This window comes from Pteronotus mesoamericanus, unplaced genomic scaffold (genome assembly GCF_021234165.1).
Source record: "Pteronotus mesoamericanus isolate MK-2021 breed Mesoamerican mustached bat unplaced genomic scaffold, CSHL_Meso_final scaffold_165, whole genome shotgun sequence".
Taxonomy (NCBI): Eukaryota; Metazoa; Chordata; class Mammalia; order Chiroptera; family Mormoopidae; genus Pteronotus; species Pteronotus mesoamericanus.
Genome location: NW_026555307.1, coordinates 3,292,654 through 3,310,879, shown reverse-complemented (window position 1 = coordinate 3,310,879; position 18,226 = coordinate 3,292,654). Strand labels below are relative to the sequence as shown.

Here is an 18,226-nt window from a genome sequence, read left to right as displayed (position 1 = left end):
CTGCCTGGTAAGAGCGATAAGAGTGGAGCTGGTGGCTTCCCTGTGCCCCACTCATATGGAGCCCCAAGGAGCATGGCCATCACCACCCCCCAGGGAAGGGTGTGGGAGCATAAATGCTGTACGTGGCCCCTAGGTCCACGCACCCACCTCCTGGGGTCCTGCCTACAGTTCCCACGGGCTTCTCCACATAAGCGATAGGAAGGAGGGAGAGGGCGGGGTGCTGCCAGCTGCCTGACCACTGGGCACTTACCCTGCTTTCCCAGGAGGCAGAGCTGGCTCCCCCTTGGTTCTGACAGAAGGTCTGTGTGGGGAAGGCGTTGGAGATGGGGACGGGGATGAGGAAAAGGACCGAGACCTAAGGAGCAAACAGAGGTGTGAGGAAGGAGTGCCAGTGCCCTGGTCCGAGTCTGAGCAGGATGGGCACCGCCGCAAATTCACAGAGCAGGTCTCCGTGAGGCCACCGTGAGTGTCTGCTTCTGGGCCTCAGATTTAAACATGGGCTTCAGACGGTTCTTGGTTATTTTGTAAACCACATCGCCAGAGGGGAAAGGAGAATGCTGAGCGGACAGCTGGTGACCACACTGGCGAGTCCTCCTGAGGCCCTGAGCCATGAGGCGTGCGGGCAGGATGGGAGGAGCACAGGCTCTGCTCTCTGTGCTGCTGTGAGACCCCAGCAAGGAGACACACAGCCTGAGCGCGCCGTGGCAGCACGGGAGAAACAGAAGGCCAAGCAGGGCGCCCGAGACCCAGCTGGCTGGGGGTGCGGGTCTGGTGAGGGTGGCCCCAAGAGGGGCCAGCAGCACAGGCCACGAGCAGACCAGACGGACCAGCCTGGCCCGGGAGCGATCCAGCTAAAGGACAATGTGATGAGCTCACTGGGACACAAGCTGCAGGGGACAGCAGGATAGACAGAGTGCTGGGCAGGGGGCACCGGGCTGGGCCGAGCGCCAGGAGGCATGGCCCGGCCAGGCTGCGGCCCCACCATCCCAGGACTCACATGACGTCACGCAGGAGGCAACCCTCTGAAAGGCTTAGGGTTTGCAGCTTTTACCCCGACTTAGAAACTGTCCTGTACGATTTTCAGCATTTCAGCCAAGCACCACCACCAGCTAAGCTAGGACCGTGCTCCTGCAGCCACCCCCGCTGGACCGTGAAAACCCAGAGCCGCCCAGGAGAAGCGCCCATTTCTCTTCCCGTCCTCACACTCGCTGCCCTTGGCTGGGCTGCCCGCCAGGGAGGAATGCCAGGCTCAATGCCAAGAAGCTTCTGAGCACCTGCAGCTCCACTGGCCGCCTGGGGTCACCTCCTCAGAGCCTCCTCCTCCCTGTTCCCGTTCCTCAGAAGGCTGCTGCGGAGCCAGTGCCCACAGGGGTGCTGCGGGGCGGCACTCTGCTCACGTCTCAGGGGCCACAGGGCCTTCCCAGCAGCCAGCCGAGGCGTGGAGCCGGGCGCGGGGTTTGCTGAGTGACGGACATCGGAACGGGCCCCAGCCAGATGTCCGTACATTACAAACACCAGCCAAGGGGAAGGTTAAGGGGAGAAGAAAGTGCACCTGATTTCATGGAAATGGCTAGGCAGTTTATGTCCAAACTGAAAATATCCTAGAACTGGTTCAGGACACAGGGCTGGGTCCTGAGTGGAGTTTCTTTAGAAGTGGGTGGTGAGGAGGCCAAGCACCCTCTTTGGTATCCAACTCCTGAAAGGAGAGCTGGGTTCCCACCCACTCTGCCCTGCTGACTGCTGAGGCGCCCCCTCCCACCCCGTGCCTGACTCAGCGTGAGGAGCCGGGCAAACCCGCCAGGTGATGCTGATTCTCTCTCCCACTGTGTGTAGCCTTGGGCCCGGTCACAGCTGCCCCAGCCCTGTCCCTGACCTTGGAGACTCTATGCCATGGGGCCTTCTTCTCAATCTCTCCCAGTGTCCACTGCACACACACTGGGAAAACTGCAGGCAACCCCCACATAACTGTGATTTCCAAAATTTCCAAGCATCCCAGCTTGGCCTTGGGCTTCTTCCCATAGCTCACCAGCCTTGTTTCCTGCATGAAGCCACACCTAGGACTTTTCCCATTGTTGATGCCTTTTGCTCAATATCTTTTCTGCCTTTCACCTCATCTCCTACAGGAAGCACTCCATGACTGCCCCATGAGTGGTAGCTGTTCTGTAACTCCTGGGCACTGCTTCAACTTCCAGCAGGAAAATCATGAGGTCCCAGGGCACAGAGTTGACCCTTTAGACACCCTTAAGAAAAAGCCTGCTTTTCTGCCCTGGCTGATGTGGCTCAGTGGATTGAGTGCCAGCCTGTGAACCAAAGGGCTGCTGGTTTGATTTCCGGTTAGGGAACATGCCTGGGTTGTGGGCCAGGTCCCCAGTAGGGGGCGCGTGAGAGGCAACCACACATGGATGTTTCACTTCCTCTCCTTGCTCCCTTCCCCTCTGTAAAAATAAAATCTTAAAAACCAAGAATTTTCAAAAAAACAGTTTGCTTTTCTTTTTCAAAGTTATTGCTGCACACAAGATTCAACATTCATGGAAGAGGCCCACATGTCATTTACTGTCTGTCCCATAGCCCACTTAAAATGTTAACTTGACCACGAGATTCAATAGTTCCAATGACCTAATGCTGCTCTGATCCTCTACAGCTTTCTTAAAGTAAGACTGGCTGCCAGGAAGGGGTGCCACTGTGGGACAACAGACCACCGCAGGGTACACTGGTCTGTTTAGTCCCCGAACATCTGTTGATGTGCTTCCCAAAGACGCACATATGCGCGTGTAGGTGGGTCTTTGTATGAGTGTGATGCATTATTCTGATTTTAGCACACCCTAAAAACAGGCCAACACAGGTGCTGTTTCTGAACTGCCTTCTTATGTGGACTGTGTTTTAACACACTGTGTACCGCTCATGGGTTTTCTCGTGTTTCGCGCGCCATCTGTTAAGGACCACTCATGAGTTTTCTCGTTTTTCACGCACCATCTGTTATGGACTTTAGATGTCAACACACTGTCTTGTCCACATTGAATGAAGCGATCTCACTGGTGGAAACCGTGCAGATCAATCTACAAAAACTATATAATTCCATGAACCCATAAAGCAGTGCAGTTACATTGTATTTTGGTCATTCGACCCTGGCGTATGTCTTAGAGATTTCTATGTGGTACGCAATATATTAAGATCTCCCATGGCCTGCAGTTAGTTAGCTGGCACCTTGTTGTGTATTCTTCAGAATTCGCCACAAGAAACGTAGCTTGGTGAGACTGTTCTGGAAATAACATTACCAGGAAGAACCCTGTCAGGATAGAGACCTACCATCATGCAGGAGACTTGGGATGACTTGGGCCACACACAGAGGTGCCCGAATTCACTGGACCTGCTGAGCCCTGGGGACGTACCTGGACCGGCTCCCTGAGAAGGAGCTATGTCTGGAAGACCGGCTGGAGTAGGAGCTGTAGGATGAGGACCTGGATCGAGACCGGGACGAACCAGAGCCCGAGTAGGATGAGGACCGTGAAGATGACCTAGAGCATCCAAGAGGGAGAGAGGAGAGGCCCGGTCGTCCTCCACCCCTGCCCTGCCCACTGGTGCCAGGCCTGCTGTCCTTGGGTGCAGGCCTGGATGATATAGCTACACTTGTACATGGCTACACATCCCCTCACAGAGACACCCCTCCATAGGCACCCCCCACTCAGACACACACACACAGATACACCCCCCCACCAAAGATATAGCTCCCACTCAGAAAGATACATACCCAACACACACAGACACTACACCCACACAGATACACCCCCCACACTCACACAGAGACACCTGAACTTCAGACCCTTTGTGGATACACGATAGTTCCATTCCCTTCTAGTGGGAATGGTGTTTAGAGACCAAGACCTGGATACTGGGTGTCTCACTGTTGCCGTGACATGGCTCCTGGGCCTTCAGTGCACTGAGCCAGGACACGGCTGCCGTGTGTGCAGGTGTCTGACTCTGCAGATGTGTGTATGCGTATTTCTCTGTCCACCTGTGTACACACTGAGCCCTGATCCACACGGATGTCCCCAGTCCTCGCCTCACACTGGGGCTGCCCTGGACGCCCCCATCTGACCTGTGAAGCCTCTCTCTGGAGGGAGAGATCCAGCTCTCACCGCCTACACCTCCCTCACTCGTTTGTGCAGAGCTGGTGCACACAGGGTTTCAGAGCTGCTGACCCTAACTCGCGGGAGAAACGGACTGACTGGCTGGACGACGGGACTTGTGCTGTTCCGCTGGTCTCTCCTCTCAGTGTCTCTCCCAGAGTGACCTGACCAGCATTCTCCCCTCACAAACACCCCCTGCCCCCGCCTGGCTCACCGGCCAGGTCTGTGTTCCACTCTGAGTCGCCCGCATCCTGGCTAATCTCAACATGTGAAGCTACGCTGAGGTTCTAAGAGCCAGCCTCGTTTGCTGCTGAGGCTCCAGCACCCATGTACTCGGTACGTCTTGGCTAAACTAACAAACACCTGTTGAGTCCTACTGCCTCTTCCCTGGGGCACTACACTACAGTACCTCACTCCGGTGGTGTTTGTGAACCAGCCATTCGTACCAGCCCGCCTCCTTACCTGGAGGAATTGGAGGCAGAGGCTGATGAGGCTGATGTTTTTCGACGCCTTCGTGCACGGCTAGGGGAGACCGATACCCCAAGTTTCTTCTTGGGAGACTTGGACCGGCGCCAAGGGTCCTTCCACTCATCTGCTCGCTTCACCTGTGGCCCAGCGGAGACTGCCTCCTTCTTTGGTGGCTCAGCTTGACGGCTAAAAACACAGAGGAGTTAGCAATTCTTGGGTTACCTTCCACTTGTCAGTATTGCTATTTTGTGAAAGAAACTGAGAAGTGAGATTTCTGAGGAATGCCTGAAAAATAAAGGGTCGTCTACAAGAAGTAGCAGATATTTCACTCACAGCAATACTTATCCTGAACAAGACAAGCATAGTTCTCTCCATAAAAGGTTCCTGCTCACACGTGTATTTTTCAGGGGAACATCCGTCTTTCTCCTTCACGGTACCTACCCATACTGGTGTTTCCTTTTGTGAGAATAATTACTTATTGAATTCCTATCTTCCCCACTATACTGTAACATCTGGGGAAGGACGAGGAGGGAGATGGCCTTATCTGACACATCTTCTGTAGAGATGCCACACAGTGGGCACAAAATAAATACTGACATAATTAAAGGGTAATACAGTATTTCCGTTTTCAAATGCATTAGAAATTTTATGAATTATCAAACCCAAGTCTTTGAAAAGACTCACTTAATTTACCCAGAGAACATCCAGACCGAAACCCCAGAGAAAGTCACAAGTGCGCCTATACAATGGCCACTGACTGCAAGTGTCCACATTGAGGGCCGGTGGTTTAGCAGGAGGGCAATCTGCTGGGCAGTTCCCCCCAAATCCTGGCAGGACTGTGTGTATGATGATTACAGGTGGGCAGATGAGACCACCTGGAATCGAATCAAGGCCTAAATGTGAAGGCCACGCTCTGCATTGGAGAATCTGGGAGTCCTGGCTGAGGGAGCCCACCCACCACTGCCCAGGAGCTCAGGGTGGGGAGAAAGTGGGAGTGGGAAGCTCAGCAGCCCTTGGGAGGAGGCTCAGCGCCAAACCAGAAACACCCACAGAAACAGAAATAGCTACACACCTAAACCTCCCCCCTTAAACAGGAGCCGACCTGCGGGGTCCCAGAACCATTAACAGTAGAATTTGCTGGCCCTGTGATTTTTTTTTATTAATTAAAAAAATTTTAATTAATTTAAAGTTTTTAGAAAATACAGAAGTAAAGAGTTATCTCACTCTCTAGGACAGCCAGCAGTCAGCATCTCTGCCTTTCCCTCCCACGCCTTCCATTCTCTGTGCTGCACACTCGCACGTGTGCTCACACTCCCTCTAAACACAGCTGGGACCTGCCTGTGACTGCTCGGCCGGCAGCGGGAGCATCTCTTCCACGGCACCTGTTTCTGGAGACCTGGACTTTCTTGGCTGTGTACTAAGTCACTGTCATGTAATCTGAACATTTCTACACTGTTAGCTGTTTGTAACTTAAAAAAAACAAACACACAAATAGCCCTGGCTGGTGTGGCTCAGTGAATTGAGTGCCAGCCTGTAAACCAGGAAGGTTGCTGGTTTGATTCCCAGTCAGGGTACTTTCCTGGGTTGCAGGCCGGGTCCCCATTTCGGGGGGTGAACAAGAAGCAACCAGTTGATATTTCTCTTACACATTAATGTTTTTCTCCCTCCTTTCTCCTCTCTCTGAAAATAAATAAATCTTTAACAAAAAATTAAAGAAATAAAAACCCCACAAATAACATTAAAGTGACTCTCTATATAAATCTTATGGACATCTTTTTTTTTTTTTTTTAAAGGGCAAATTCTTAAAAAAGTGAAACCAGTGGGTCAAAGGAGATGAGCATTTTACAGTTCCATGGTAAACTGTCAAACATTTTCCCCTAAAGTGAGAGTGACGAGGGGCCCATTTCACCGCTCTCTCAACAAGGCCGGGCTCCTGTGATGCCAGGGAAACACCATAAGCACCACCAGATAAAAATAACCCCCAGCTCCTGGCAACTGTGTAAGATGGGGCATGGGCGTCAGGGTCTGGGTGGTTCATACTAAATGCCATTCTCGCTATTGTTAACATGCAGCACAGTTCTTTGCAGACGCAGCTGTAACCTGATGAGCTTGATGGAACCCAACAACTGCACACCCCGAAATGGGCTCCTGTTGGCTCCCGGCGGCACCTCCAGTGGCTGGAGGGCTCTGTCTTCTGTGCTTCCTGGCACCTGCGAGTTCTGCTCGTCTGCCTTGTTCTTGACCAGTTTCGTAGTGAGCTCTTCATTTATAAAGAACTGGATCCTTTCCCCAGGCTGTTTGCTTTCTAAGGTGCTTGGTGATGGCAGAGAGAGCACAGCATTTCAACTGACAAAGCCATTCCTTTCCCTTCTCTCCGGTAGCTGCTTTTAGGCTTACTGAGTCCTCCATGGCAAGTCATATTCACTTGCACTTTTCTTCTAGTTGACCTGGACTTTCTTTCGACCATTCCTGGAGCTCTGGCTAACCAGCGCCTCTTTTCCAAATGGCTGGTGACATGACACCACTTTGGATGAATGTAAGTTCTTATTCTGACGGGGGAGTGCTCATGGGCTTAGCTCTCCCCTTAATCTATGTGCTCTCATTCTGGAAAGAGATCTGCAGGTAGGTCCCCAATACACAGACGGTCCCCAAATTATAGTGGTTCAACTCGCAATTTTTCAACTTTACAGTGGTGTGAAATATGCATTCAGTAGAAACTGTACTTCAAATTTTGGATTTTTCCCAGGCTGACATTTGGTATGATACTCTCTCCTGTAATGCTGGGCAGGGGCAGGTCCTAGTCAGTCACGAAATCGTGCGGGTCGATAACCGAGATGCTACAGCATATTCATTTTGTTAAATAATTTTGCCCAACTATAGGCTAATGTGAATGTTATGAGCACATTTAAGGTAGGCGGCTAGATGTTTAGTAGGTTAGATGTATTAAGTGCAGTACTGACCTACGATATTTTCAATATATAATAGGTTTATTGGGATGGAACCCCCATTGTAAGTCAAGGAGCATCTGTTGTTAAAATGCCCAATACTCTTACTTTGCAAAGATTTCTTGGTATGCCCTGCCTATTTTTATCTGCAGAAGATCTTTAGAAACAATCAGACCCTGCTCTCCAAGTCTCACTGGGATTTGGATTAGAATGTTGTTAAACTTACTTATAGCACCTTGCTATTATTCATGTCTTCTTTTATGGGTGTCAGCATAGGGTAATACTTTTCTACCTTTTGGGGGTAGATTTTTAGTTACTATATGAATTCACCAGCAGCCGTATCTCAGCATCTTGGCTTGTACTTGGCCTTGCTATGACCAGCATCTAGTTATATCATAACATATACAAACAACTGCCTGTTAATATGTTCAGAACTGTTAAATCAATCAATCAATCAACCCACCAACTGGCAAGTTCCATGCCTACTATTTGCCCAGAATCCCAAACCAGGAGCAACACCCAGCATTTAAAAAATGCCCTGAGGACACCCTAAACCGAGGCATAAAATTCCTGTTACCTTGGCCAAATTGCTGAGACGCATTACCACATAAGCTCATAAGCGTGTCCTTCTGGAAAAGTAATCCAGGAAGGAGGCAAAACCTGTCTGACAAATCCAGTCTGTCACAGGTCATCGGGAGCTGCTTTCACCTTTATACTTCCTGTGTTATTCTCATTCTAAAAATGCAAGAGGAAATGGAACACATTGATCACTAGGTTTTTCATTAGTCATCAAAGTGGCCCAGCTCTGTCAGCTTGCAGCCCTTCTCACACTGGGAGAGAGGAACAGATGGGAACCAAGGGAATAATTCATGACGCATCCATGACTCTACCGAAAGTTCTTGCTATAGTGACGAGGAAGGAGAAAGAATGCCAAACCCTGACCCCGTCACAGCATGGAAGGGAAACCACTTCAGGCCACAGAGAGGCAGCCAAAAGAGGCCTCCATAATCTTTTAGAGGCAACGTTTCCTCACCAGGGAGAAATTTTCATTCACTCTGGAGATAAGACTATGAGTTTCAAACTGAGCCGGCTCCTTTAACAGTGTTAGGACAAGGCCTGGAGGTATCCCTAAAGTTTCTCATTTTCTGGGCTGGTGCCATGGCTGGGCCTGAACTCCCACATCATCCCTGGTACAATCCCTATACAGATGGAGCAAAGAGCTGGGGCCACCTTCTCCCTGACATAACAAGCCTGGCAGCGACTGAACTTTAAATTAAAGTGAAAATATCGGTGGTGCCTGGATACAGAAAATCATGCAGCTGGCACAAAATGAACTTTGGGGATTGCCGTGTTAATGAGTCACTCTGTAGACCATCAGAGTCAAATACGAATCAGCTGAGCCCCAAGTGACTTCTCTCCCCAGACTTGGGGGACCCAAACTAGAAAGCAATGTTTTCAGACTGGATGCAAAACTTAGAGCATCTATTTCAATGGTGAAAAGAATGACTGAATTAACTAATAATCAATAAAAACTTCCTTAAAAATTCCATTTAGGAAAAATGTTCACATTATATTGGAGAAGAGCAGAGGGGAAGAGGCAAAATCAAGTATGCTTCTAAACTCTCACAGTCAGTATGGGAGTGTGGCCAATCAATAGGCCAGCTTTTCTTCTCTTTCTCTTTATTCTGTAGGAAGTTTTCCAAACTTTCTTAAATCGTCACGACTTACATTTATTACAGAAAATATCCCAAATGTTATTTAAAATTTTTTTCCATTTCTGCAAAGAAAATCTTTCAATACTGTTGACAAGTACATACGCTGAGGAATTTTACTATAGTAATTGGTTTTAGTGATGGGTTCTCATCTCTCATAGGAACCTCAAGGAGCAGGAAAGTGCGCCTGCCCACTCACTGGAGTCACTGGTGTGTCAGGTAGCTCATGAAGAGCGCAATGCCACAGATGGCAGTCCTCAACGGTCTCACCACCACGGCCAGCAGAAGTTGTCCTGTACACCTCAGCAAATTAAATGCGACCCAGTTAGTAAGGGAACAATAACTAGGGGACAGGGCTTAGGCTGATATGCCCTGGAAACCCTGATGAGGATGGCTCTTCTGACCATGGAACCCATGACCCTGGTCCCCAGGTGGCCAGACAGGTTTGCTCAGGCCAGTGGGGTTATGCTGGTGCTTCGACCCGCTGGCAGAGAAGTAGGGCTGCTTCTGCTCTGAGAGGGCCCAAGACACCTGAAGCCAAAGCCTTTCTCTCACTGAAGGACAGCACCCCAGAGGAGAGCCTGGAAAACTAGAGAGACAAACAAACTACACCCACATGGAAAAGAGGAGGCTTGCCGCCATTTCCACACATGCCACCGACCAAAGCTGAAGATGTGGACAGGAAGAAAGCCCAGCTGAATGGAAACAGCCTGCAAGGTAAGAACTCAGTCAGGAATACTGGCAGAACAGATTTGGAATTTGCATAAACACTTCTAAAACAGAGAGGGGGAAAAAACCGTTCAGTAATCTCTGACGGAGGAAGTGGCCTTTACCAGGCACAGCTACGACACAATCTTATCTCCCAGGCACCTGATCCTTTGTTCAAGGCCACTGAGAGTCTCCAAAGGAGCAGAGGTCAGCTGTTCTATGACTGTCAAACAGAAATGTCACAACAAAGGGGCCTTGAGTCAACTCAGGAGGAGCTCACATCTTACATCAGCGCCAGAGGTGTTAGTGCCAATGATGCAAGGTCGCCACAGCAAGCACGTCTGGAAACTCCAACCTGGGTGGCTGCCAGGTTTGGGGTCAAAGGTAAACAAAAGGTAAGCAGGATAAAGATTCTCTTCTGAAATCAGAAGGGTTAAACATCTAATAAAGACACAAGAAAAAGGAATCTGAAGCATGTGGATTTTCTCACTGCACTCACAGTCACGTTTGGAGAAAGAGCACCTTTTGTAGCAGCTCCTCTCTGCTCATTCATCTGGGAACATTTATGGAGCATTACACTGCTCACCTCCCTCAACACTGAGCAGAACTGCCCACAGAAGTCCCCAAGTACACTTGGGGCTGTCATGCCCCTTTCCTGGATGACGCCAGTAGCCCCTCCTGCCTGGGGCCCAAGTGCACACCGTATCTGAATCCCTGCGTGCCCCATGCCATACAGGTCAGGAGGCTCCCACAGCTCACCTGGGCGGACGCCGGCCAGGAGAAGAAACTCCAGGCCCCAATCCATTCCTTCCTCTGGAATGCCCACCGCATGTGAAGTCCCGTGCATTCCCCACCCAGCCTGTCATTATTTTTTATGATCCACCCATCTGGCTGTAAACCCTCCTCCAAACTCCACCATGACGTGTGACCCTCTCTTAAGGACCTACACACAAGTAAGAATGTGACCTAACTTGTATTTCCTATTCACATTTCTCAACTCTGTCCCTCACAGGACTGAGCTGGAGGCCTGCAACGCACGGCAATGCATGCTGGGTCAATGAGGCCCGAGCAAGTCCCAGAACCCTGACTGGGTGGCCGTGATGCAGTATGGCTTTCTAAGGGCCTGTGGACTTACACTGAGGCTGCCATCACAGATGACAGTGCTTCCAAGGAAGGCTTGAGAAGGTAGGGGCAGGACAGACAGGCTTTCCCAAGTGAGGGGGGGACCTGGGGATGAAAAGACCTGTCGCTTCAATCCTTAGATTTTGAAAACATATTTAAAATTTACCACAAGCAGGTAAACCTGAGAAAACTGTAACTACTAACAACTTACATTTTAATTTCTGAGTGAACAACAATAACAAAAATCTGTACTGTTTCAAGTGGTGGGCATTAAGACTTCCTATTTCATGGTGAAGACCTGTCATTTGATTACATCTTATGAATTTCCAAGACTATAAACATTAGTTTAGGTTCTTTATGCCATTTCTCCACTTCCTACCCTTGGTCCCGATGGTGAACACACTGCTGTAACTATAAACAGAGTAAGGCTCACACAGGCTCAACAATGCTTCTTTCTTCTTTTTAAAGATTTTATTTATTTATTTATTTATAGACAGAGAGGAAGGGAGAGACGGAAACATCAATGTGTGGTTGCCTCTTGTGCGCACTGGGGACTTGGCCTGCAACCCAGCCATGTGCCCTGACTGGGAATCAAACTGGCAACCCTTTGGTTCGCAGGCGGCACTCAATTCACCAAGCCACACCAGCCAGGGCTCAACATTGCTTCTTTCTAATTCAGGATTTTATCTGTATTTATCTAAGTCCTACCCATATCAGATGTCTATACTTAGCCTTGAATGCGTGAGAGACACTAGCTATCTTTTCATCTTTATCAAATAGTTGGGCAACTTCTGGACAATTCAGTGTGTAAGGAGTCAAGAAATTAAACAGGATACACTTTTTCTCAAAAAAGCTGTGGGCGTAAGAAGTTTCTCCAAGTCAAGAAATTAAGCCCTGCCTAGGATACAGCAGAATGAGAGATTAGAAAGGTAAAACAGGTTTATTAAAGTGTCAGGGGAGTGTCTTTTGTGCTGACAGGAAGAAGAGTGACTGTTTTAAAGCTGAGCCTAAGTGCTGGGGAATCTACTCTGAGCAGTCTGACGGCCTGGCTCACTGGGGAGCAGTAAGTGGAATGGCAGCCGAGAGTGGAGTGGGAGGCCGGGAAACCTGCCCATCGCAGGGCCTCAGGACAGCACCGCACTGCTTCCCCAGGTTACGCATGTCCTGCGTGGTTGCTGACGGGAGGCCAGGTGTGGTCTTCTGACACAATCAGGATTCAGTAAATGCATGCGATACCACCATGCTAGTCTAGGTACAATCACTCCCAACTCATAATATTCAAATTCAGGGAATAAGTGAATTTCACCATCTAAGATGTCCATATCAATGGGATCGCACTGAAAAGTGGTGATAAACTGCCCACTGCTGAGACAGAGCAGAGAGGAAACTGAGAGGCCTAGCACCATGCTAGTAGCACCCAAGAAAATGGGGAGGGAAAAGGTTACCATAAGCTGAGAGACAGGGAGGGAGGGAGAGGGAGGGGAAGGAGGGAGAGAGGGAGGGAGAGAGAAGGGGGAGGGGGGAGCAGACCAGTCAGGGCAGACTCGAGGGTCTGATGGCCAGCCTTCTCTCTGGGGTGGCAGAGGGCCACACAGCCTTAGCCACTGCTGTAAGGGTGAGTCTGAACTGGACAGAAACACACAAGGTAGCAATCCATGTTTAACTGCCATTACCCTCCCTAACCTCAGGTATTCCTTGCCCCTGAGGGTAAGCCTAGAACAGTGGTTCTGAGCCTTTGTGGGGGAGTTACAAACCACTTTGAAGATGACTATACATGCTCCCCAACCCACCCCGAGACCCTTGGTGTGCCTCAAACGGGAGATGGACAGGTTAGCACGGTAATACCAGGGCAACTGTGTGGGTGAATCAACAGCCCACAAAATAGGATGCTGGCAGCCCAAGGTGACCAGAAACCTATCTAGGAAACTAGGAAACACCCAGGCTTTAGTGAGTGTGAAAAAAGAGGTGGCAGAAGGTGCTTCCTTATGAGGATTAAGCAAATCTCCAAGGAAATGAAGAACCTGCCATTTCAACCCCAAGGGGCACCAAACCTCAAACGCGCATGCAGTCTGAGAAATTCCTCCAGCAAGATCTCAGTTACTACTTATATCTAGAATGAAATTAATTTGCCTATGCCAAAGAACGTCCTAGTTTCCCTCCTCAGCTCCCCACAGAAAACATGGCCACTGGTTTGACTGTAAAGAGAAGATAGAGGTTTCACAGAATATCCGCCTATCTACATAGATGTGTCCTGTAGAGCTGCATAAAGATTATTGTTAAAAGGTTCTGCTCTATCTAAAAACAGCACCACTATACAAGTGGGCCAAAGTTCTTAAAAGGTGTAGTTACAAAGGAAAACCTGGGTGAGGAGTGATGCTATCACTAAATACAGTGACACTGCATCTAGCCTAGGAGGTCTACAGAAAAGCTGAGAAATCCCTGAGGCAGAGATTTGACAGAAGGTAGCCCACCAATTACCTGCCTTACAGGGGTAAAATCGGGCAGGTGAGGGAGAACCACAGGAAAGAGGGCACACAGGTGGGGGAAGAAGAAGGGAGCCCCTGGTATCTTGCTGGTTTGAGCCTCTCTGTCTTGGTAATGGGTGTCTGGCCTTAGAGTTCTTGCTGGTTGCAGATGAAACAGAAGAATCACCACACATTATTAAAAGTTTAGCATTGTCCACTCCTACTTAGGTCGATTAGATCCTGTAAGATTTCTAATGCAGACTCTGTCCTCATACAGTGTGTGAAGACAAAAGCTGCCCAAGTGGCTCTTTCTTAACGTAGTCATGTCATCCTGTTTTAGGTGAGAAAAGTTCTTTTCTGTCAAAGGCTAAATAAGTAAGCTCTTCTACAAAAGGGAGACCATATAAAGGCATTACTGCAGGGAAATTCAGCCACCTCCTGAAGAGGTCATGCCAGCTTGGCTGATCAAGGCAAAGAGACTAGGAGGCTGCACTGGAAATTCTGCTCTGGTGAAACCCCAACCCTTCGGCTGGTAACGAGGCTGATGGGGCTCCAGGCAGCGGAATCAAAGATGGAGTTCAACACTCCCTAACGTCACTGAGACAGGCTGAATCGAGATCAAGTGACAGGAGTGCCCCACCTCTGTGGATGGCAGTAGGTGCTGGGGGTGGAGGCCCAAAGAAGCTTAAGTAAGAGTTTGGAGAGGAAAAGAAGGGACAAAAAACAAAGAAACAAATAGGGGGTAGGGATGGGGGTGGCAGGGAGAACAGACCTGCCTAGTTTGGTGAGAAGAGATGCACTGGATTTTAGAAACTCACTTAGTTAGGCTTCTTGAACCATGATCTACTACTTTAGCCGAGTCATTTTCTTCAAGAGTCTATCATTGTGCAAACGCAGGATCTGGAGGCTGTTCACAGCCATCTGCTGCTTGGGGGCCAAATCAATAAATGCCATTGCTTTTAAAACACTTTTTTCTGAATTCATATGTACTTTCCTCTAAAAAGGTCAGGTGATGCTGGAGATAAGAGTGAACACTAGACTGGCATCTGTACCATGAATTAGTAAAAAGCAGAGAAACACAGCTGACCTGTATGGCTGTCCTACAACATGGCTCTCTAAAATGTACCCTCATAGGCATAAAGCCCCTCTCCTGGGTCTCTCAGCTGGAAATACAGACACCTGACTTGGAACAACTGCTTGGCTTCTTAGAAATAGGCCAGACTAACATGTTAGTAAGGGCTGAGGAAGGGGTCTGTAGCCTGAGTAAATATGCCTGTAAACCACAAAACCAGAGAAATGGACTAGCTGATGTGATTAGGAAACTGTGGAGCTACACGGTCAGAGATATCCTAGACACTGCTTGCCAGTCTTTCTTGTGTCTTTGCTTCCAAGACCAGGGATCTGGATATGCATGCAAACAGCCTTTTACGACTCTGGAAAGCACAATGAGTTAGTTCTGTTTGTAGAACTCGGTCTGCAATTTTACCAACCCTACAGCACTCACTTGTGTCACAGAAGGTAAAAATACAGGCTGCTACCAAATCCAAAACTCATTTATGGCTCCATCAAACGTTTATTGAGCACCAGCTTTAATGCCAGCCCTGAGACTGCGGTGTCCACCAGGGATTGCATTCTAGAAGGGCAACAGGTGATAACAGATAAGTGAATGAGGAGACAGTAAGAGTTATGAGGGACAAAAAAGCAGGGTGGGAAGACAGGAAGAGTGAGTGGGGAGACCTCTCTGAGTAATGGGATTTGAGCAAAGCCCTGAAGACACTGGGGCAGAGGGAATGGCAGAGCAAAGGCTGAGACTAGAATGCGTTTGATGAACAGCAAAGAGGTGGGAATAGCTGGTGAATGTGAGCAGAAGGGCACCAGGGATCATCTCCCAGCGGCGCCCCAGTGGGGAACACAACCCTAGGACTGAGTCCATGCTGGAAACACTGTGCACTTCTGGGGAAAGAGCTTCGATCAGTAAGGGGCTTCAAAAGGACCAACAAGAGAAAGATCAAAATCAAGCTTTTCCATTCGAATTTAAAGAGTGATTACTGGAACAGAAAGAACCATCAAAGCAGCCTTTTAAAGAAAAAACCCTCTCACTTCATATAAAATATGTAATTTACCCTGGACACTCTTTAAGAACGTTACTTTGCCCAAAGTTAGGAAGGTATAAAACAAGTTACAACAAATTTAGGGCGGCCAACTCATTGCAATTTAGATGAAAACAGTCAAAACTGGCATTTATCACAACTAAGTGTTCTGCTGCAGCCATAAGTAACCCTAAAATGAAAGACTACAGTCCAGACATTTACTTTCAGAAACACAACTGTACACAGGAAAGGAGCTTGTCTAATCAAAAAAGGGATGATTGCCTGGTTTCATCCACCAAAAAACTGTTAGAATTAATAATCAAATTCAGTACAGTTGCAGGATACCAAATCAACATATAAAAATCAGCTGCATCTCTATACACTGACAACAAACTATTTGAAAATGAAATAATCCATTTATAGTTGCATCCAAAATAAAATACTTAGGAATACATTTAACCAAGGAGATGAAGGATATCTATAATAGAAATATCAGATATTGATGAAAGATACAAATAAACAGAAAGATATTCTCTGCTCATGTATTGGAAGAATTAATATTGTTAAAATGTCCATACTACCCAAAGTGATGTAAGATTCAATAAGATTCCTATCAGAATTTCAATTGCATTTTGCATAGAACTAGAAAAAACAACCCTAAAATTTGTATGGAACAGCAAAAGACCCCCAAATAGCCAAGCAATCCTGGGTAAGAACAGCAAAGTTGGAGATGGTGCACTTCCCAATTTCAAACTATACCACAGGATTATATATAGTATTCAAAACAGTGTGGTACACAGACACACAGATCAATGGAATAAAACTGAGAGCCCAGAAATAAATTCTTGCATCCGGGGTCAACTTGTATTTTACAAGGGAGCCATAAATGCTCAATAAGTAAAGGACAGCCCTGACCAGTGGGGCACAATTGGTTGGGTGTCGTCTTGCAAAGCCAAAGGTCACCGGTTCACTTTCCGGTCAGGGCATATGACTGAGTTGTGGGTTTGGTCCCTGATCGAGACACACATGAGAGGCAACCCTTTGATGTTTCTCTGCCTCTCTTTCTCCCCCCTCCTCTAAAAATAAACAAAATCTTAAAAACAAAACACAACAAAACTTTAAAAAAAAAATGGGCAAAGAGGCTGATTAGACATTTTCCCAAAGAAGACATACAATCGATATATGAAAAAATGCTCTACATCACTAATCATCATAGATATGGAAATCAAAACCAGAATGTGAGCCCTGGCTAGTGTAGCTCAGTGGACTGTGTGCCAACCTGAGAACCAAAGTGTCGCCCATTCGATCCCCAGCTTGGGCACATGCCTGGGTTGTGGGCTAGGTCCCCAGTGGGGAGCACATAAGAGGCAACCAAACATTGGTGTTTCTCTCCTTCTCTTTCTCCCTCCCTTCCCCCTCTCTAAAAATAGATAAATAAAATCTTTAAAAAAACAACACAATGTGGTATTTCCTCACACTTGTTAAGATGGCTATTATACAAACAAACAAACAAGAAATAACAAGGGCTGGCGAGGATGTGGAGAAATGGGAACGCTGCTGCACTGCTGGTGGGAACGTAAACTTGTGCAGCCACTATGAACAACTCTATGTAGGTTCCTCAAGAAATCACAAATAAAACCAACATAATGATCCAGCAATCCAATCCCATTTTTGGGTGTATACCCAAAGGAGATGAAATCACTCTCAAGATACCTGCACTTCCATGTTCACTACAGCAATATTCACAATAGCCAAGATATGGAAACAATGTAAGTGCCTATCAACAGATTAATGGATTTAAAAAAAAAAAAAAGGTGGTATATAATCCAATGGAATGTTATTTAACCATGAAAAAGGACATCCTGACATTTGTGACAACATAGAAGGCTTTGTGCTAAACAAAATAAGCCAGACAAATATTCTTTGTTTTCACCTTACATTTTATACTGGAATCTAAAAAAAAACCCTAACTCACAGAAACAGAGTAGAATCGTGGTTGCCACGTGCTAGGGCACGGGGGAGAAGTGGAGATGTTGGTCAGATGATACAAATTTTCAGTTATAAGGTGGGTAAGTTCTGGGATCTAACATATACCATAGTGTCTAGAGAGTTAACATATAGAGAGAGTAATATATATCTAGAATAACACATATGTCTAGAGTAATATAAAGTAACATATAATATAAAGTAATATATAATATATAAGCAATCAATAATGTAAGTAATATAACTAATATACCTAGAGTAACACATATATCTAGATTAATATATGTAAGTTGCTAAGAGAGTAGACCTTAAATCTTATCACCACACATTCACAAAAAGTAATTATGTGAAGTGATGATGGTGTTAACTAACCTTAGTGTGGTAATCATTTCACAATATAAATGTATCAAATTATCACATTATATACCTTAAAATTCATGACATTATATGTCAACTGTATCTAAATAAAGCTGGGAAAAATAAGAGGCCTCCTTTAAAAAAAAAAAAAAAAAAAGGAAAAGAAAATGAACATGATCATGAAAGTGAAATGACAACCCACAGAGTGGAAGACTACCTGCAAACTAGGTACCTGTAAGGGACTGG

At 47.3% G+C, this 18,226-nt stretch overlaps 1 protein-coding gene across 2 annotated transcripts in view; it reads right to left on the bottom strand.

Annotated features, from left to right (window-relative positions):
* The window catches only part of ZC3H18 (zinc finger CCCH-type containing 18), a 62,107-nt gene that overhangs the window by 7,452 nt on the left and 36,429 nt on the right, over positions 1-18,226 (bottom strand). For both annotated transcript variants that reach the window (XM_054588948.1, XM_054588949.1), the window contains 3 exons: positions 4,590-4,781; positions 3,390-3,515; positions 251-355 (listed from right to left, as the gene is read on the bottom strand). In XM_054588948.1, the coding sequence (XP_054444923.1) occupies positions 251-355; positions 3,390-3,515; positions 4,590-4,781 (423 nt within the window). The remainder of the gene's footprint in view (positions 1-250; positions 356-3,389; positions 3,516-4,589; positions 4,782-18,226) is intronic.